This window comes from Enhydra lutris, unplaced genomic scaffold (genome assembly GCF_002288905.1).
Source record: "Enhydra lutris kenyoni isolate GAN:26980312 unplaced genomic scaffold, ASM228890v2 scaffoldscaffold57, whole genome shotgun sequence".
Classification (NCBI taxonomy): domain Eukaryota; kingdom Metazoa; phylum Chordata; class Mammalia; order Carnivora; family Mustelidae; genus Enhydra; species Enhydra lutris.
The window spans coordinates 10,203,413-10,225,542 of record NW_019154141.1 but is presented as its reverse complement, the minus strand read 5'-3'; the positions used below and the strand labels follow the sequence as shown (position 1 = coordinate 10,225,542).

The window sequence follows — 22,130 nt, the reverse complement described above, 5'->3', positions numbered from 1 at the left end:
TTATACTAGTCCCCTCCACTTTCCAAACCATGTTCTATCCGAATCACTGTTTCAGTGTTCTAAGAAAAAGAAACAAATCAAATAACAAAATTAATTATTTCAAAAGTTTGGCAGGAGAAAAGGATCTAGTATTTGATCATTAGTTAAGAGTTTGTAAAAGATATACATTTCACGTAAAAAAAAAATTGGGGTTGCAACTTATCAACCAGTGCGTACTATTCTGAAGTACTGGTAACCAGATTCATGACAATAAAGAGATGTCTAACAAGAAAACTTCCTGAGTACCAGCCCCATCAGTAAGACATTGTCTTTGCACTTCATTAGCACTTACCATGCGTTATAATGTCGCGGATTGACCCTGATAGCATTTCGAAAACAAGCTAATGCTTTGTCTAATTCTTCAGTTAATACAAACTCATGCCCTAATAGAGTATAGGCATAAGCATAATTTGGATCAACCTGGATAGCTCTCTGGAAGAATTTAATTGCAATATCATGTTCCCGTTGCAAACTGAAACAGTTTCCGGCAGCACACCAGGCCTTAAAAAAAGATGGAAACAAAATACAAATATATAATTAAAATTTTGTTTCAATTTTTCTAACAAAACCAAATTTACGACTAAAATCAAGACTTAGACCTCACTGAGAACAGAAAAACAAAAACTGAAGTTATTTTTTTTTTTAAATTCATTTGAGAGAGAGAGAAAGGGAGCGTGAGCACATGAGAACATGAGGAAGGGGCAGAGGGAGAGGGAATCTGGAGCAGACTTAGCACTGAGCCTGGAGCCTAGAGGGGGAGCCCCGAGATCAGGACCTGAGCTGAAACCAAGAGTTAGACGTTCAACTGACTGTGCCACTCAGGCACCCCCTAAAGTTTTAATAGATACAGTTGATCCTCATTGTTCATGATTTCATATTGGTGAATTTGTCTACTCGTAAAAATTTATAGGATTTGTAAAACCAAACTCTACACTTGGGAGTGCTTTAGTGGTCACCCAACATATGGGTTGTCCACCAGGCACACTCTCAGTTGAGGTCAAGAAAGGCGATTCTATACCTCCTTCATGTCTCATATAGAGCCGACCAGAGTATAGAGTGTAGGGGGCAGTGCAGGGCAGGGGAGGGCAAGACGCTCTGGCTCTGCGGCCAGCTGGACAGAGACTGAACCCTAAATTTGGCACCTGTCATAGGGTGGCCTCAGGCAAATCACCTTAACACTTCTGAACTTTGTGTTCTCTTTTATATACAATAAAGATAGTAAAATCTACCAGAATGTGTTGCTTTTTAGGATTTAAGATTATAATCTGTGAGAGGTGTGTGTGTGTGTGTGTGTGTGTGTGTGTGTGTGTGTGTGTGTGTGTCTATTTCCCCCAGGAGCAATGATCCAGTCTTTGTTAATTCAGTGTTTACAGAAACTACTGATCATAACTACTAAGAATAGTGAGAATTAACTATTTTTAATTTAATTCTAAGATTAGATATGTTATAAAGGTAACCACTAACTATTCTTGAGATGCAATGAAATATAATTCTTATAGGACTGGAGCATATAAATAAATGAATTGTGCCTATATCTTACAATGACAATAAAAAACCACTATTTTATTTTAATTCAAAATTAGCACTTTTTCCAATTTACATTTATTTCTGGTTAATGAACACTAATGCTGCTGACAACAGCAATTTTTTTTTTGAAGATTTCTTTATTTCAGTGAGAGAGAGACAGTGCGTGCATGCAAGCACACGCAGTGGGTAGAGGCAGAAGGAGAGGGGAGAGAAACCCAGGCGGACTCTGCACTGAGTGCAGAGCCTGACGCAGGGCTCGATCTCATGACCTTGGGATCAAACCTGAGCTGAAACCAAGAGTTGGATGCCGAACCGACCACACCACCCAGATGCCCCAACAGCAGTTTTAATATAGCCAAACCTTGATTAATCTTGAATTTATTTTAATATATGCTTATGAATCTGTACCACATGTTCTAGGAGTTTCTCTTCTCTGAGTCCCTCTCTGCCTGTACAGAAGGGTGCAAAAGTAAGTGTGGATGATGCTAAATGATGTTTGAATTATCTGCTTCATTCCCACTTGGCTGGGGTGATTGGAAGACAACTGCGTAAGGGAAGTGTTTCAGTTATCATACCTCTGGTGAATTTTTATCCATGTCGGTTAAGTCTTTTGAAAGAACTGAAAGAGCAACATCCTTTTGAAGATGCCAAAGTGTTGTAGAGTAGATCTCCATGCCTTCAACTCTGTAATTCTCAATCCTTCTAACCTCTGAGAATATTCTTTCAGCCTGAAATAAAAAAAAAACTAGTTAATGGGAAAATAAGTTGACACAATTTACATATATACAGGGAGAGCACTGGGCACTATTCTCATAGGAACTAAATGCTGCTTTGCTTTATAGTGTTTATGTGAATTAGTAACAACGCAGGGTCGCAATGAACAATGTTCCACAATAGGTCAAATATTGATGTAATCATATTCACACTTAACCTAGGTATACACAACTCATGATAAGTACATTAACTGTGAAAAGAAAACCTACATTTCCACCAAAATGACAGAGGAGAAATCTATACAAAGTTATAATTCATAAAGGACAAGTCAATTATTTTATTCTCAAAAAACACATTTTCAAGTTTTAATAATGGCTTTATAGAATAACACTCTCAGGAAAAGGGAGAGAATAATGATTTCTGTAACATAAAACTACTTGTGCCCTGACTTTTATTAAGAGGTTGAGTTAAAAACTTTAGGGGAAATAAGGTTCAGTTGGCCACCAATGTTATGGCATGTTGAGCACTGAGCATACCCACCAATGTCATACCTGCAGGGGGACTGCAGCTCCAGGCTAGTGATTCCCTTTTCCTCTGCAGCACTAAACTGACTTTAGGGTCCCTCCTCAGCTACTTTTTTCCTCCCCACACTCACAGCTCCCAGAACAGTTTCTCTCACCTTGAAGTTTGAGGCTTTGGGTTATATGAAACCAACTAGTAGTTCCCTAGTTTATCATTCAAAAGTTCAGAATTCTAAAGTCAAGTTTAGTTTAGAAAAAAAAAAAAATATTGTGACTGTTCTTAATGAAATGAAGATGGCAGAAAATACAGAAACAGCATTTATAAAACCAGGAACTCCCAAGAAATGGCCATATACTATCTAGGATTAGCTTAATGATTTATAACTTCCCTGAAATCCCTTAAAAGTTACAGGTAAGTTTTTCCAATAGGCACTGGTTATAAGAAGACAGACCTAACTACAAGGCAAATATAGGTTTTGGAAATCTTTTGGTTTCAAATTATTCAGGATCTATTGTTTCCTCTGAAAAGTGATTGTGGATAGACGGAAAAAAAAAAAACTCATGAAATTAAGCTGAAACAAAGGCTTCTGTTTAGTTAAATATCTGGGATGCTGCTCTATAATTAGAGGTAAATAATAAAAATTATGTATTTTAAAGTACTAGTGAAATAAGGGGCACCTGGGTGGCTCAGTGGATTAAGCCGCTGCCTTCGGCTCAGGTCATGATCTCAGGGTCCTGGGATCGAGTCCCACATCGGGCTCTCTGCTCAGCAGGGTGCCTGCTTCCCTCTCTCTCTCTCTCTCTACCTGCCTCTCTGTCTACTTGTGATCTCTCTCTGTCAAATAAATAAAATAAAGATCTTTAAAAAAAAAAAAGTACTAGTGAAATAATAAATTAGAAATAATTTTCAAAGGGGCTTGCCAAACACAGCTTTTGCCTATGTATCAGTAAAGGCTCATTATCCAAATATGGAACTTCTAGCAATGAATAAGGCTGATCTGTCTACAGCAGCTTTTTTTTTTTTTTTTTAAAGATCTATTTATTTATGTGACAGAGAGAGACACAGCGAGAGAGGGAACACAAGCAGGGAGAGTGGGAGAGGGAAAGCAAGCTTCTCCTCAAGCAGGGAGCCCGATGCGGGGCTTGATCCCAGGACCCCGGGATCACAACCTGAGCCAAAGGCAGCCGCTTAACAACTGAGCAACCCCAATACTTCTTTACCATACAATAATACATGAATTGGTATCTTCTTTATTTATTCTCTACCTAGAGGAACACTTCACCCCCAGATCTTCGCATGGCTCATGAAGGAGTCACCTCTTTTCTCTGAGCACACTTTAGTAAATAGCACCATATATCATTGTCCTGTAATCCCCTAATCATGCTTCATTTTTTCCTTCCTATGACCTATTGCATTCTGTTCTTATACATGTATTGGCTTACAATCTCTCTCTCTTACTAGAATGCAAGCTCTATAAAGGCAAGCAATTATCTGTCTAGCTCTATTACAGAGTCTAGAAGAGAATCTAAGACATAACATGCACTGAATAAATGAGGAGCTGAAAGTAAATAGGGAAAAAAACAACTTTGTTATAAACCTCATAATTTATTTTAGAGAAATTTTATAATATATAGATTTCTTGAACTTTTAAATAATTTTTTTAAGTTTATGGCTGGGGAGAGAAAATGCTCAGAAGGTAAACTGGGTAGGAAATTTAAATTGGAAATTAGAATTTTCTTTGGCTTTGTGTTAATAATCGTCTCCTTTTCTGGTATAAACAGATAACTTAAGCAACAAATGTAATTAAAATTAAAAGGATAAAAGGTTTGAGAAGGACATTATGTCCTCCATTATATACAGTTTTCTTCGTAGCATTTTTGAAGTTTATAAAACATACTAAATGCCAAAAATTCATCCCAGTGGAAACTCGCATATAGTAGAAAAATTATTATAAACACCTATTACATGGTAATATATATTTTCAGATCCAACTGAGTAGGGTACAAATATTTCACATAGGAGTATATGGATGTTGGCACCTGGATGGCTCAGTGGGTTAAGCATCCAACTCTTGATTTCGGCTCAGGTCATGATCTCAGGGCCTTTTTTTTTTTTTTTTTTTTTTTAAGATTTTATTCATTTATTTGACAGAAAGACAGTGAAAGAGGGAACACAAGCAGGGGCAGTAGAGAGGGAGAAGCAGGCTTTCCGCCAAGCAGGGAGCCTGATGTGGGGCTCGATCCTAGGACCCCAGAATCGTGACCCAGAACCGAAGGCAGACGCTTAATGATGACTGAGCCACCCAGGAGCCCCATGATCTCAGGGTCTTTTTTTTTTTTTTTTTTTTTTTTTAAAGAAAGTTATTTATTTATTTTACAGAAAGAGCACAAGTAGGCAGAACAGCAGGCAGAGGAAGAGGGAGAAGCAGGCTCTTCGCTGAGCAGGGAGCCTGATGCCAGACTTTATCCCAGGACCCTGGGATCATGACCTGAGCTGAAGGCAGTCGCCTAACTGACTGAGCCACCTAGGTACCCCTGATCTCAGGGTCTTGAGATTGAGCCCTGTGTAGAGCTCCATGCTCAGCACAGAGTCTGCTTTGGATTCTCTCTCTCCCTCTCCTTCTGTCCCCACCCCCCCAACCACTACACTTGAGCTTTCTTGTTCTAAAATAAATAAAATCTTAAAAAAAAAAACCCACAATATAGGTATTGGATTCTCTACAAATCTATCTCAAGCAATATTCTCAAATTTAAATTACTCAACCCTTAACACAAGAAAAAAATGATCTATTTATATATTAAAATGCTCAGAAAATAAATATAAAGGCATTACATAATAAATATTGACCTTTTGGTTTTTGTTTGTTTTTTTTAATTTCAAGCAGCTGCAAATCCAGTGTGGAGCCCAACGTGGGACTTGAACTCATGACCCTGAGATCAAGACCTGAGCGGAGATCAAGAGACAGATGCTTAACTGATGAAGCTTCTCAGGTGCCCCTAAATATTGACCTTTAAGATCTAGCTGTCTCAATCACAAGCATTTTAATTAAATTTAAATTATCTCTAAAAAAGCATGTATAACAGTTTTCTATACTTACTTGCATGTACTCTGAAAGTTCAAAATAGGCCCTTCCGATTTGGCACAGTACCCAGCCAGTATTGTAGTGGTGAGAAGGTAGGTGGCTCAAGATATTTATAGCTTCTTTGCAGTTGTATGAACACAAAGCTAAATAGCCTTTCCCCATTTCACGAAGAAGGCTCATCAAACCTTCTAGGAGAAAACAATATAGTAAACAAAGGAGAAAAACACAATAAAGCAGTTTGGTTTTCTAGAAAGGCTAATTACAAAATAATCAAAAATTCCAACATTTATCTAGAAAAAAATGGAAGGTACTTTAATGAACATTAAAAAACTTGCTTAAAATAAGTGAATAAAATAAAACACAAAGAAGATATTAAGCATTTAAAACAGACCTGCTGCTGCTTTCTGTAGATTAAATGCCTGGATCTGAGGTGTGATTGTGGAGATTTTCCCTTCTGAAATGATGGAAGAGTCCAATTTTGTAATTTCCAGGCTATCATTTATGTTAGGTTGAGTTATTCCTCCTTTATTAGTTTTACTTTTAGTTTTTCTGTTTGGAATTTTAGGTGGAAACTTCATTTTTAACTTTTTGCTATTCTCCTGTAAAAAGGAGGAAAATTCCACACTTGTTAAACTCATATATTTTAAGACCTCCCAATCCTTTCTCAAGTATTAGTCACAAAATAAATATTAAAAAAAAAATAAAATTGACTGGTCTAAATTTTTCTCAGAAAAAAATGTATAATAACAAAAATTTTCAAAGTCATTTAATTTTAAATGCAACAATCCTGAAAAGAAATTGCATTAATGAATTAGTGTGTAAGGTGTATCAGTATTGTTTGCTGCTCTTTTCTGAAAGTACATAACTTTACTATTTAAAAATAAGAAAATAAATGGATGCAATATTACCTAATTGAGAGCATTATAACTAGTAAGTTATAAAATTGTTGAATTGTTCATGTCAAAGTTAAAAATTAACCATAATATTTGTCAAAGAGCCAAGAAAATTTACCAAGGGCATAATGAGGTCCTCCAATTGTACAAAGAAGTGTGCAAAGAATACACCGGAAATTTCCATTTATCCTTCCCCTAATTTTCCTAGGGAGAATATCTGACATAACCACAGGCCACCATCAAATCCAGGAGACTGGAATTGGTTCAATATTATCAACTAAATGATATATCTTATTTGGATTTCATCAGTTTTTACAAATACTTTTTTTGATGTGATAGTTCTATGAAATTTAATCACATGCATGATTCGTGTAATCGACCACCACAGTAAGGATACAGGACTGTCTGACCACGACACAAAAAAATTCCTTTGTGCTATGCTCTAGTAGTTGTAGCTTCCCCTCCAAGTTCTAACTCCTAATAGCCACTGATCTGTTTCACATCACAATAATTTTGTCTTTTGAACAATGTTTTATAACATTTATTAAAGAACCAAGAAAATTTATAAATGTTATAGAAAGCTTTGTAAAATAAAAAAATTAGAAAAATTTAAATCGTTTCTGAATTTACTTGTTAGAGATGGAGAGGGAAGCATTAAGTAAATGTGACATATGGAAATCTTTAAATTACCTTGGTTGTAGAGCTGTCACTAGTAAAAAGTCGTGAACTTCTTCGAGGCAGTGCGTTTGGGGGAGATGTGATAGTGGGGCTCAATACCTGAGGTGTTGTACTAAAAAAATGATAAAAGCAGACATCAAAAAATAAAAAACAAAAAAAACCCAAAGAAAAAAATCCAGCTTATGACCATTACCTTTTGTTTCAATTGAGATACATTAAAAAAAAAAAAAAACCACATTCACCATGTTTGTACTCTAAAGTTGATGAGTTTGGTTGGTCCTCTGTCATCTTTCTATGAAAACTCAGAATTTAAAAGCTATCTGTGTTATCATATAATAATAAAGATTACAGCACAGAGCTTCACACCATCTGAAATTGCTAATTTGAACTTAAAACAACCCACATAAAAACTGTGGATCAAAAAGTGATAAACACATCTATAAACTAATTCTCTCTATCCCTCATTTGCAACCATAGCAAGTTAGAGAAAAAAAGATAGTGGGACATGGATAGCCTAAATGTGGGATATTTGCCAGCAAATAAATACCATTAGAACAATTATTTCTTTATAAATTCAAACAACCACATCAAGGTCTATTCTGTTTAAAGCTAAAGGAATCTAATGATTGCCTAGGTACTTTTTTTTTTTTTTTTTTAACTTTAATAGGCAAACCCTGAGACATTTTCAGGGTTCCATTTTTAGAAAGTAAGCCAACTTAAAAATCACAAGTTACCTGAGAGAGGGTAAGTCTATGGACTAAATGGTTTACAGTTTGTATGTGAAATCCCACTAGTTACCTGAATTTGAGTCTAAGGCTTCTGAGAACAAAAGAGACACTGACCAGTGAGTACAGAAAGCCCAGGCTGCTCTTACCTTTTCAAAAGACAGAATCTCAGTGTAGGGATTAGAGCAAGTGAGGTCACTTAGACTGATGAATCAATTTTATTTTATGATACATTTTTAAAGACGCATTTGTAATTTTCATATTTTTTTAAAAGATTTATTTTAGAGACAGAGGGCAGAGGGAGGGGCAGAGGGAGAGACCGTCTTAAGCAAACTCTTTATTGAGTGCAGAGCCCTATACAGAGTGTGATCTCATAACCCTGAGATCATGACCTGAACTGAAACTAAGAGTCAGATGCTTAACTGTACCACCCAGGTGATTCGATACATTTTTTTTAAAAATTAGGATTTTATTCTTATTATTTTAAATTTTTTAAAAAAAGATTTTATTTATTTATTTGTCAGAGAGAGAGAAAGAGCAAGAGAGAAAGAGAGCACAAGCCGAGGGAGTGGCAGGCTGAGGGAGAGGCAGGCTCCCCGCCAAGTAAGGAGTCTGATGCAGAACTCGACCCCAGGACCCTGGGATCATGACCTGAGCTGAAGGTAAACGCTTATCTGACTGAGCCACCCAGGTGTTCCCCTAGGTGTTCTTTTTTTAGAGGAGATTAGGGTCACAGCAAAATTGAGGGGAAGGTACAGAGAGATGTGCCATATAAACCTGCCCCCCTCCCCCGCAGCATCCCCCCTTATCAACATGCCCTACAGAATGGGACATGTTACAGGTGATGAGCCTACACTGATATATTATAAAGTCTACAGTTTATGACAGAGTTCACCGTTGCGTTTTATTCATTCTATAGGTATGTGTGAATATATATAATGACATATATCCATCGTGGTGTCACAAAGAATATTTTTATGGCCCTAATCCTCTGTGCTCTGCCTACTTATCCCTCCCCGTCCAACCCCTGGCAACTACTGACCTTTTTTATTGTTTCCATAGTTTTGCCTTTTCCAGAAGCTGATTCATTTTTAAGTACAATATCCTTTATTTGAATGATGTAATTTATGCTATAAATGTGAATTATATGTTGTCAATAATGTTTCCTCATTATGGAAAACAGTTTGTCTGAGAAGTGGGAGGGAATAATTTCATCTACAGAACAGTTTATAGGGAGGACAAGCCAAAGAAAAATGTTAAGACTTCTTAAAAGCCACAAAAAGTTGCATAAGTATAACATCAATCTTGTGGGGGTAGAAGCAAAAATAATAGTAAGATAATTTGGGGGCTAGGAGGATGAAGAAGACAAAGTCCTCCTATATCATAATTTTCATTATGGTTCTGTTAGCTCCAAAAGCCAATCTGACAAAAGAATAAAATGTCCAAAGTCTGACAGGCATCAGGAAAATGAATCAGGTTACTGAGTGAGTTTGAAACACTGGTCGTAGCACATGAAATGTACTAATTTCTTTATAACTTACATCTGTTTAACTAGGAACTTGAGAATGAAAGGAATGCGCTCTAGAATCAGACTGTTGAAGTCTGAAATCAGTTCTATCACTTATTACCTATGTGATTATGTGCCAATTATATTAAACAGTTAAAAAAAAAGTTTTGCAGGGGCACCTGGGTGGTTCAGTCAGTTGAGTGTCTGCCTTGGGCTCAGGTGGTCATCTCAGGGACCTGGGATCAAGCCCTGAGGCCACTCCCTGCTCAGCAGGAAGTCTGCTTATGCCTCTCCCTCTGCCCCCTGCTCATACTTGTTCTCACTCTCTCTCAATCTCAAATAAATAAAAAAACCTTAAAAAAAAATAAAAAAAATTTTGTACATAATATTTTATGGTTTCATAATAAAATATGAATGCTAATTATAAAGAAGATGCTTTGGAAAGAATATAAAAATGATTTTTAGAAGTTAATACATGTAGAGAAAATAATGACATACAAAATTTTGGGGGGAAATTTAGCTAAGAGAACTATGCTATTCTAATCATCTCTAAAAAACAACTTTCTTTAAAAAAAGAACAGACTTCCACTGCCAATGGTAAATGGAGTAAAATGGACCAGATTTACTATCCCATCTTTAACAACCAATAACACTAAAAAAAAAAAAAGAAAGAAAGAAAGAAAGAAAGAAACAATGCTTTTCAGATATCAGACAAAAAGCACATATGTCTGAAGAGAATTCTGAGGACCCAGTGCAGGGAAGGGGAATATAAGTCAGTGGACTTCCTATGTTGAGAAAATGTTGAGACTTCCAGGAAGTGAAGGCAGCTGGAATAGGAAGGTCAGAGTACTACTAGAAAGGGGAGCTACAAAGAGGGAGAGCTACAAAGATCTGCTGGAAGTTTTCCTAGAATCTGCAGTTGAAACTGAGTAGTGCAACCGTTTAAGCATGTTATAAAAAAAACCTCATCTGGTCTCTGTCCTGAATTCTTGAGAAGCAGCTTCAAAATGCTCAGAATTTCTCTCTCTCTCTTTTAAAAGATCTTATTTACTTATATGACAGAAAAAGAGCGAGAGAGGGAACATAAGCAGGGGGAGTGGGAGAGGGAGAAGAAGGCTCCCCACAGAGCAGGGAGCCTGACTCAGGGCTCCATCCCAGGACTCTGGGACCATGACCTGAGCCGAAGGCAGATGCTTAACGACTGAGCCACCCAGGCATCCCAATGCTCAGAATTTCTCAAGTGATATGAGTGTCTTTGTTCTTCAAGGTGGGACCCTGAGACCACACCTGAGTTATGCTAATGAAAGGACTTGTGGTGGGGCCCCAGACAGTTTCAGGATACTGGGCTGGCCTTGCCAGAAAGACCAACCAGTGACTAGAAGGCTGAAGCTTTGAGTTGGCTGTTAACAGCCTGACCTTCTCCAGGAAGGGGAGGGTGGCTGGAGAATGAGTTAAATCACATGACCAATGACACAAGCTATCAGGCCTATGTAATGTAACTCCAGTAAAAACTTTCACTACCAAAACTCAGTGGTGCTTCCCGGTTGGCGAACACACTGATGCACTGTTGAGGTGACATGTCTTACCTAAGGGAAAAGACACAGAAGCTCTGTGTTCAGGACCCTCCCAGACCTCATCCTATGGGGTCTTGGGTCCTGGTCTGGTCCTGACTGGTATACCTTATAATAAAACTTTAAGTACAGAACTTACCTAGATCCTATGACTTGTTCTAGCGTATTAAACCTCAGGAAGTAGCAAGAACCCTCAAATTTGTAGGTAGTTGGTCAGAAATGAATGTGGCCCAGGGAAACCCTGAAATTGTAGCTGCCAAGTCAACAAGATTTATTAAGTCTTGCTGGGACTATCATCTTAGCCTGCAGAGTCTATGCTGTGTCTGGGTAATTAGTATCAGAACTTACTATAGTATTACAGTGAGGAAAACTACCTGAATCTAGAGAAAAAAATACTGAAAAGGAGCTGGCAGAACAATTCTTGGGGCTCACCCTAGACTGGGAATAGCTCAGATTTTCAATAGCCAGAATGAAGAAACCTCATACTCAACAGGTCACTGAGTACTCAAAGGACACTGCCTCAATAGTGGGGCAAAATTAGTCTAGACTAAAGGCCACTCTTGTCCTACCCACAAAACTTAAAAATCAAGACCTAAAAGGAATAAAGTCTTAACAAGTAACTGCCTCCCAGAATAAAACAGAAATACTTAGAAGAAGATAAAATAGTCCAGCACTCAACAATGTAAAATTTCTAATAACTGCCATAAAAAAACAACAACAGCAGAACTAGGCATATAGAGAAGCAGGATAATACAACCTATAGTGAAAAGAAAAAAAAAAAAATCAATAAAAAACAGACCCAGAAATAACACAGTAAAACAGCAGACAAAATCACTAAAAATCATTAAAAAAATAATTATAGATATATTCCACACGCTCAAAAATGTAGAAGAAAGAATAAGCATGTTAAAGGAGAGAACCAAATCAAACTTCTGGAGATGAAAAATAGAACATCTGAGATTAAAAGTGTATCTATATCCTGGCTGGGGTTAATAACAGATTAGACACTGCAGAAGAAAAGATTAATGAACTTGAAGACATAACAATAAACACTACCCAAAATGGAACAGAGGAAAAAGACTGGAAACAAAAATGAACACAGTACTGAGCTGTGAGGGGCAACTTCACAGTCTAATAAACACATACTCAGTGTCCCAGGAGGGGAGAGGGGACATGATTTGAAAAAATACTTGAAGAAATAATGGACAAAAATTAGCTAAATTTAATAAAAACTACGAAATTACAGATCCAAGAAGCTCAATCAATTTGAAGGTCAAGAAAGAGGAAAACTACATGATAGCATATCATGATCAAATGACTTAAGATCAGAGATAAAAAGAAAATTGTAAAACCATCAGAAAAGAAATACATTACATACAGAGGAACAAAAAATAATAAGACACACTTCTTGTCAGAAACAAAACAAGCTAGAAGACAGTAGAACAACATCTTTAAAGAAAAAAACCATGAACAAGAATTCTATATCTAGTGAAAATATCTTTCAAAAACAAAAACAAAGGTGAAATAAAAATCTCTTTCAGACATACAATAGCTGAAAAAATTCATTACCAGCAGACTTGGACTATAAGAAATTTTAAGTCTTTCAAGATGAAGGAAAAGGATACCAAATTGAAATGTGAACCTATAGAAAGAAATAAAAAGCACCGGAAATAGTAAATACGTGGGTAAATACAAAATAGATTTTTCTTATTTTAAAAAATCTCCCTAGAAGATAACCAACTATTTAAGGGAAAAACTATAACAATGTAAATGGGGTTTACACACATGTAGGAGTAAAATCTCTGGTCACAATAGCATAAAGATGGGGAGAGGGGCATAAAGCACACTGTTATAAGGTTTTATACTATATATGATGTGGTACAACATTATTTGAAGATAGACTTTGGTAAGTTAAAATATATACTATAAACACTAAAATGGCCTCTAAAAAGACAAAACAGAGTAACTGTTAATGAGGCAGTGTTAGGTAGAACTGTGTTTCCCCCCAAAATATGCTGAAGCCCTACCAGTACCTGTGAATGTGACTTGTTTGAATTCAGACTCTTCGTCGATGTAATCAAGTTAAGAAGAGGTCATTAGGGTGAGTTCTAATTCAGTATGACTGTAAGAGGGAAATTTGGATATAGAGACACACAGGGAGGATGGCCGTGTGAAGACAGAGGCACATTACTGAGTTATGCTCTCATCCACTAAAGATGCCTGGGACTACCAAAAGCTGGAAAAGACAAGGAAGGATCTTCCCTTGGAGGCTTCAGAGGGAGTATGGCCCTGTCAACACCCTGACTTTGGGTTATAGCTTCTACAACTGTGAATGAATACATTTCTGTTGTTTTAAGCCATCTAGTTTGCAAGAACTTTGTTACAGCAATTGTAGGAAACTAAGATAGGCAATAAAGGAGAGAAAATGGAATAAAAAATACAAAAAAACCCATAAAATCATCAATAGTTGATGTTTATTAAAGTTAGTATAATTGTTTAGCTTAAGTGAAATATATAATTCCGTAAATTATGTTTATATATTCTTTAGGATTAGCATTTACTCAGTCTATATAATATTGTTCTGCAGGAGGCCTCAGGCTCCTTCTCATAACTGAGCCTCAGGCAATCCCTGTCATGTGTCTGTGAGCTGGCACTCATGAGACTTGCCATCCTGGCATTTCAGAAATAGAGGCCTTTTACATAGTTAAGGTTTATGTACATGTGTATCTATTTTAAAACTTCTGGTACATGTATCATTCTTCTAAAATATTAGCTATGGTTTGTTTTTGAATACTTCAACAGAAAAGAGAAACCCTATTTAACACCATTTCTGTGTGGCAGTGGATTCATTATTTAAAGATTAACCAGAAGATTAATTTTATGATCTGTATATAGAAGTGCATAATGGGGGAAGGGGAGAATGAAACCTATCTGTATTTGACCAATGAAGGTCATGTAATAAGAAAATTATTTTGGAGAAGTGTTCAGAATATCTAGTTTAAACAAATACATGAGGGAATCAGAGTAAAATAAAAAGACATTTTGGTTACTTTTGTCTTGATTTGTATTAAAATACTCAACTAAAAATTACACTAGTCTTCTCAGTAAGTTTGAAATGCCTCCCCCCCCCCAAGATTTTATATTTAAGTAATCTCTACACCGAGTGTGGGACTCAAAATTACAACCCCAAGATCAAGAGTCGCATGCTCTACTGACTAAGCCAGCCAGACACCCCTAGAAATTTCTAATTTGACATATTTAAAATTTATAATTGTCATTCTAGAATTCTTGAGAGAGTAAAAACCTGCCTAAAGTGAATAAAATCATGTTTTATAGCAAGAAAAGCCAACAATATCAAATAATGACACCATAATAAATACCTTGTTTGCGGGCCAGAACTTTGTGTTTGTGCAACAAGAATTGGGGTTACCTCTCGACTATTTCCACTCTGGGAGAAGACAGACTTTGTTCCAGTTTGGCCGATTCTGGCAACAGACTGTAAAACACGAAAAGTCTAAGGTTTGTGAATTATAAATTGCACTGAAAATGGTAAAAGAAACCATGATGCTCCCATCTACATTTTCGCAATGTAAGATTTCATAACACATACTTGTTATCTGTAAACACAAATTATTGTCATTATTAATGTTAATTAATATGTTAGGATCAACATCAAACTATTTCATCCTTTTAACTTCAGTATTTTTTTTTTTTTAAGATTTCATTTATTTATTTGAGAGAGAGAGAGTGAGAGAGAGCACAAGCTAGAGAAGTGGCAGAGGGAGAGTGTGAGGGAGGAGCAGACTCCCTGCTGAGCAGGGACTATCCCAGGACCCTGGGCTTATGACCTGAGTTGAAGACATATACTTAACCGACTAAGCAACCCAGGTGTCCGCTTAACTTCAGTACTTTTATCTTTATACTAGCCTTCCATTTTTTAATTTAGTTTTTAAGGAAAGGCTCAAACTTCCTAAAAATTCCTAAAAAGGCAATTATTACACATTTTCCAGGTGGAGCTAAGTGTTACAAGAATTTTAAGAGCTACTACTCTTTAGATTTATAATCTAACTCAGATTTATGATCTAATATAAAAATAATAGTAAGATTTAACATCCCTTCTTTGACACTTAAAAGATATTCTATAGTAGTTTAGAGGAATACATTTTTAAAAACTACCCGATTATTTTCCATATTCCAAGCATTCTGCTCTTAGAATTAACACTTCTTTGTAGTGTGTTCAATTTCCCATTAACTGCTCTCTGTTCCCGTGGAGGAGTAAAAGACCTCCTGGCCCTCTGTCTTCTCTAATTTATCAACTTACTTCTATTCATTTCCATCACTTGGCTTCTTTATAAAATGATCTGTGACTGTTGTATCAATGGTTATTTTTAGTTTTTTTTTTAATACCAGATAATTTTCTTCAAAACTTATTATTACTTTGATACCCACTGTACATAATTCTCAAACTTTATAATGATAATTAATAACTTTCTCATCAGATATGAAAGCCTTATTTTGGCCTTTCCAGTATTCAACATGAATGATCATGTCCTCCTTTTTGAAACTGTATATAACTTCCAAAATAGTATGGTATCTTGATTATTTGTCCTAGCACTTCATCTGCAGGCTCTTCTTCCTTCCACTGTTTTAAATTAAGTATGCTCTGTGTTCTTTTGCTACTCTCTTTTCCTAGGACAGCCTGGCTATTTTGACAACTTTATTATTTCTATCACCATATCAGGCCATATTCTCTCCCCTATGACTATCCATGAAATAGTTTTATCTAAGTTACCACCACCTCAAAATAAAACTTTATAATCCTTCCTCTTCTTCTTCGCCAAGATGGAACCTCTACATTCACCCAAGGAACAAACTTTAAAGTCATTTCTGGCCCTTCCTTATTTAACAAAGATCTGTGTACTGTACACAATATTCAGTTTGATATTTTTAGTTGATACTACAGCAGACCTATGAGTAGAACTTTCCTATGAATGTCTTATAGCAGGGGAAGTAGAGAACAGGAGCAGAAGAGGAGGAGACAGCAAGTGGCTTTGTTGTTTGGGCACTGAAATCACCTACCCAGCACTGACTGACTTGTCCTTGATCGCTATGGCTTGCCTCGTTTTGGCTTACTTCACCTGGTATGCTGATTAGTATCCTACTATGCCTTCTTATAATTGTAATAAACTGATTTCTACAATTATACTTTAGGTAGCTGCCAACTCTCGTAAACAAGATTTAAAGTAATCCATACATCAAGTACTTTGCAGGCCCCCCCCCTTTTTTACTAGTCTCAGAGTTTCTATTATTACTCATTAAGAAGCTATTATAGAAACAAAACTTCACAGACTCTAAGGAATTTTTGGAGTAAAAAGAAGAACAAACATCTCTAGGAGGATTAAGGGTTTATATCAGTCATTTACCAGTATGACTTACTTAGCTTCCATTTCTTAAACACCTATTAAGGATGCCAATATGCATTTTAAATACACAACCTAACTTATTTTTCACAGAAGGTAACCCTTTACCACAGAACTATTTGAAGCAAATGGCACTTTGACCTCTAATGCCATAGACCTATATATAAGTACATTATTTAAAAAGTCTCAAGACTTGCTGCAGTATTTATTATAAAGATACTGTCAAGTATTTTTTATTTTACTACACATTTACTATAAAGTTACTATACATCTATAAGAATCTGCCATAAAAAAACTTTATTATCAGAAATAGCTGGCTTTATGCAAGTTAATGTTTTGTTCATGTTAATGTTAATTAGTACACTTAAAAGACAAATAGTCGTGGAGACAAGTAAAAAAATGGCAGGTATAATTTCTGCTATTTATATTCAAAGTGATAGAAACCAACCTAATTTCACTTCAAAAAGGGGAATTCAAAAGTAAAAATCCGAATGTTTATTTAGCTACATGCTAAAATCAGCTATACTTGTGAGTTACAATTTTACATGGCCAAAGAGCAACCACCTTTATGTCTCCTACTCTAGGACTCATGACAGCTTATGACAATGATGGCCTTCTTTTACATTTCGATCAACAACTCTAAGGCAATGGTCATTATATAAAATTAGATTCTCTCTGAAATTGCCTTTAACAGATCGGAATTTTAAATGAATTTCTTTTACAAACATCAAAACTGTATTTTACATGAAAAATACCTTTTTTGAAGGGGCTCCAGTAGATGGCACGTCAATTACAGAAGATGTATTAGTGTAGTTTTGTAAATAGGATCCATCTCCAGGACTTGGGGTTTCTAATGGCAAAATCCCAAAACTGAGAAGAGGTTGAAATCAAGGTGTCAAAAAGTCATCAAGGCATATATAAAGCAGCAGTATACTTAAATTAGAAGGTCTAAAAGGAAGAGAATGGCAAATCAGTCTTGGGGGCAGTGAGGATCTGAGGGGCAGATTTAAAATAAGCTGTGAATGTAGACTTTTCCACCCACCATAACTAAATTAAAAAAAAACAAACAAGGAATTAAATTGAGCAACAACTACTGATATCAGGAGATTTATTGGAAATAAAGAAGAATGGCTTTGTAAAAGCAAAGATCCAAATGATCAAATTATTTCAAATTCTTGGAATTTACAGGATTTAGACACTGTTACAGAGAGACTGTCTCTAGAGACCACTGGATCCATCTGTGATTCAGGGAGTTGTAATCTCGTGGCCATGATGTTTTAGTAACTCTCTGGCCCCAGGACCCAATTCATAGCATCTGTTCTAGCACAGAATCTTTTATTTTGACACTTTTGGATAGGTATTCTCTGGGCTGGGTTCCTGTATTTATACATATATATATTTCTAATAATTTTGACAAAGTATTTCCTATTGGTAGGTGTCAATCCTTCTTCCATGGTTTGGAAAACTACTTTAACAATAATCACTGCTGTCACTCTGATTATATAAGCATTCCAACATTTCAAAAGGTTCACGGATATTCACGGACATACAGCCAAAAGGACAGTATCTTTTAACACATATACTAGTTGAAGAAGGCATATTTAAGAGTTTTACATTTTTCTTTAATAGTTAATATTAAATTTTTATCACAGGTATTATATTTCTTTTACTTCATTTTCTGAAAATAGAATAGGCCCATTACCGACTTATTAAATGCTTCTATTTCCATAATGATTTAGAAGTTGCTGTTCATATTAATTAATATTAATAATATGAATTATTACAGATCATTTAATATTCTAGCACATTTTAAAGCATGATTTGTCTGTCTTACCTTGGGGTTAATGGGCTAAGAGCAGCTGGTCCTCCTAATAAGCTTCGACCAGTTTTTGGTTTATTTTGAACCTGTTTAGATAATATGGAAGTTCCTGTTCCAAGAGGGACAGTATCTGGTGAAATTACAGCTGAATCAATATAAGACACTGAGGAATCTGTATTCAAGGAGTACTTTGAATTGGAAGATTCTAAATTCAGTCTGTTTAATTCCTGAAACAGAAAATTTCTACCATGTCATTTATGATACATTATTTAGTTCACTCTTTCCTGTTTTCATAATATTTGAACACTAGCATATGATACACTTACAATGGTGTCCTGGGGTGTTTCCGTAAGAACGGTCTCAGGCTGTCTGTGAGATAGACTATGATTAGATACTAGTGTTGTACACGAGCTGGGCAGACAGTTGCTAAAGTTCTGTAAAGATGTTAATTTAAATGTTTGGTCAGGATCTGGCTTTTCACCTGTGAAGGGAAAAAAAAATATGCCTCTGAGGAAATTAGGATTAATATCTTTTTTCAAGAATGCATAAATTAGTGGAAATAAGGCCTTATCCAGTGTTTTAAAGTTCTCCTGTTTCAGCTAATCAAATTTACCTCCCCAAAGTCCATCTATCAATTTATTATAAAAATTTACCCCTCAGATAAAGCTATAAATTTAGAAATTAAATGGAACTAAAAAAGCACTGATTTTTAAATATAATAAATCACTGGAAAATGCAGATTTCTATGTTTCTTTTAAAGCAGAAAGCAAGTAGATCTCATTTTACTCAAAGTAAGGAGTGATGGTCAAGAGCTGAAACCCGATAGACAGTAAAGTTTCAAGCACTTCCGTGTATACATACACAATGTTTTTAAAATGATCGTTGATGCGTCCTAGAGCACATATACTAAGGCACTCTTTCCCCATACTGTCCAGGTCTTATTTACATTAACAGTTTCTAGTTTCTACTCCAGGCATTCTATTAATTTCTTTCCTTACCTAGAAAGCTAGTGTTAGACTCATACTCACAATATGACTCATTCTAGAGGACACAAGGCCAAATCATTCCTTAAACATATTCTATTACCTTATTTCTTATTCTCAATTTTAACAGCTTTTAGCTTTGAAAAATATTTTTCTTGTGAATAATTTGTATCACTTTCCAAAAACTGAGAAGGAGGAAAAAAAGAGTAAGTAGGGGAACCCTCCCCTAGCCACATCTACAAACCTACCTATTTCACATAATGATTCAAAGGGGGACCAGAGGAAAGGATTTAAACTAAGGCTCTTTTGGTAACATTCTGATCCTTTGGCAAGCCGATCTGTCTTGCTGTAAAGACAAACAAATAGATTAGACAAGCTATACAACCCAAAACATTATAAAGAAATTTTTGGTACAAAAAAATTAGGTAATCATATATGTATGTAATACATACCTAAGTTCTGCGAGTACTCTTCTTGACGCTTCCCTAAATTACCAATTTCCCCTTCTTAACATTCTCCAATCTCTATTATTTAAGGCAGTTCAAATCAAAAGGCCAGTGAAAGCAAGCAGAACGTGAATTGAAAGGAGTGCTAGCCTAATAAACGATCATTGATTCTTGAATATTGTAATTGCTTTTAATTTCCTGTCAGATACTGGAATTACTGGGGAGAGATGGACAATATCCAAATATTTGTCCTATTCTTAATTTTTAATGTAATATCTCATTGGTAATTTTGAAAGTGACTTAAATGTTTTAAATGATCAGATCTTCTAATGAAGTAGAGGTAGTGGCTTTTTTTTTTTGTTTTTTTAAAGATTTTATTTTTAAGTAATCTCTTAACTTACTTGAACTTGAACTTACAACTCTGAGATCAAGAGTTGCACGCTCTACTGACTAAGCCAGCCAGGTGCCCCAAGGTGGCAACTCTTAATGAAACAAGTTTCTCAAACTGAGGTAAAAGATTATTTAGATGGTACTGGGAAGAAACCAGTTAATCTAAGAATCAGACTAATTATTGTGTCCTAAACATAGAAGTCTCACGAGCTACTGAAGACAAAAAGACCAATAAAGAGATAAAAAAGATATCCCACTAGCTATAGCTACAAAACAACAACAGGTATGTATCTAGATTACTGGGTCCAATTTTGGTCATAAGACAGACACATAATGGCTGAAATGAAAAGCCTCTTTTTTGGAACAGAGTTTTCCTCCACTGGATATTAAATCTTTTAATATTTATGATGAATAAAAGGAACCCATCCTTATTCTTTAAACAAGGGTGGGGGGAACCCTTCTTTGTGGTTAGGGCCTGATTCAACTGTACCTTCAAAACTTTTAATAATCTTGTTTAAAAATAATTAGTAAAACAAATATAGTACTTTTGTGATTTAAACATTTCATTTTGTTTTATTAAACTTTATTTTGAAATAATGTTAGACTCATATACAAGTTACAAAAATAACACAGAGTTTTTATGTACTCTACACCCAGCTCCCTCAATGACAACATTGGACCTAACAATAGCACAGTTATCAAAACTGGGAAATTAACAACAGCATAAACTAAACCACAGACTTTATTTGGATTTTAGCAGTTCTTACATGCACTCATTTGTTTATGAATAGTTTTATGGAATTTTATCGCATATAAAGATTTGTGTAACCACCACCACGATCAGAATACAGAACTGTCCCAACAGCCCATACCTGCCTCTGCATAGCCATACTCTTGCTTCAAATGTACCTTCTGATCTGACAACTACTGATCTGTCTCTATCATTATAATTCTGTCATATCTATGCTTTATAAGAAATTCTGTTGCTCTGCATCCTCACCAGCACTTGGTATTGTCAATTCTTTTTTTTTTTTTTTAAGATTTTATTTATTTATTTGGCAGATAGAGATCACAAGTAGGCAGAGAGGCAGGCAGAGAGAGAGGGGAAGGCAGGCTCCCTGCTGAGCAGAGAGCCTGCTGTGGGGCTCGATCCCAGGGCCCTGGGATCATGACCTGAGCAGAAGGCAGAGGCTTTAACCCACTGAGCCACCCAGGTGCCCGGTATTGTCAATTCTTATTTTAACCATTCTAACAGGTGTGTAGTGTTTTCTTTCTTTTTTTTTTTTTTTAAAGATTTTATTTATTTATTTGACAGACAGAGATCACAAGTAGACAGAGAGGCAGGCAGAGAGAGAGAGGGAAGCAGGCTCCCCGCTGAGCAGAGAGCCCGATGTGAGACTCGATCCCAGGACCCTGAGATCATGACCCGAGCCGAAGGCAGCAGCCCAACCCACTGAGCCACCCAGGCGCCCTGTGTAGTGGTTTCTAATTGTGTTTTTTATCTGCCTTTCCTCAACAGCTAATGATTTGGCACATTTTTTCATGTGATTACTTACCATCCGTATATCCTCTTTGGTAAAATGTTCATTCAAATACTTCACCCACATTCAAATTAGTTTCCTAATTTCTAATTTTCTTATTATGGAGAATTCAAGAAACAACCTGTTTCTACCAAGTCTTTCCTACTTACCATCTTACCCCTCCTTCTTAACCAAGTAGAACTCATTATTTCCTCCTTCAGACAAAATACTGCTCAAAGTTTAACATGGCCTTTTTATTGTGATAAAAACTTACAAAATTTGTTTACAGCTTCT

General features: G+C 35.9%; 1 protein-coding gene across 4 annotated transcripts in view; it reads right to left on the bottom strand.

Moving 5' to 3' along the window:
• Positions 1-22,130, bottom strand: part of LOC111158104 (cell division cycle 27) — a 73,458-nt gene that overhangs the window by 22,138 nt on the left and 29,190 nt on the right. For 2 of the 4 annotated variants that reach the window (XM_022519947.1, XM_022519949.1), the window contains exons 5-14: positions 19,729-19,826; positions 18,824-18,978; positions 18,513-18,724; positions 17,434-17,548; positions 14,639-14,754; positions 7,468-7,567; positions 6,276-6,483; positions 5,900-6,072; positions 2,142-2,294; positions 332-540 (exon numbers count right to left, since the gene is read on the bottom strand). In XM_022519947.1, coding sequence (XP_022375655.1) covers positions 332-540; positions 2,142-2,294; positions 5,900-6,072; positions 6,276-6,483; positions 7,468-7,567; positions 14,639-14,754; positions 17,434-17,548; positions 18,513-18,724; positions 18,824-18,978; positions 19,729-19,826 — 1,539 coding nt within the window. The remainder of the gene's footprint in view (positions 1-331; positions 541-2,141; positions 2,295-5,899; positions 6,073-6,275; positions 6,484-7,467; positions 7,568-14,638; positions 14,755-17,433; positions 17,549-18,512; positions 18,725-18,823; positions 18,979-19,728; positions 19,827-22,130) is intronic. The other 2 variants (XM_022519948.1, XM_022519950.1) reach the window with 1 other exon arrangement.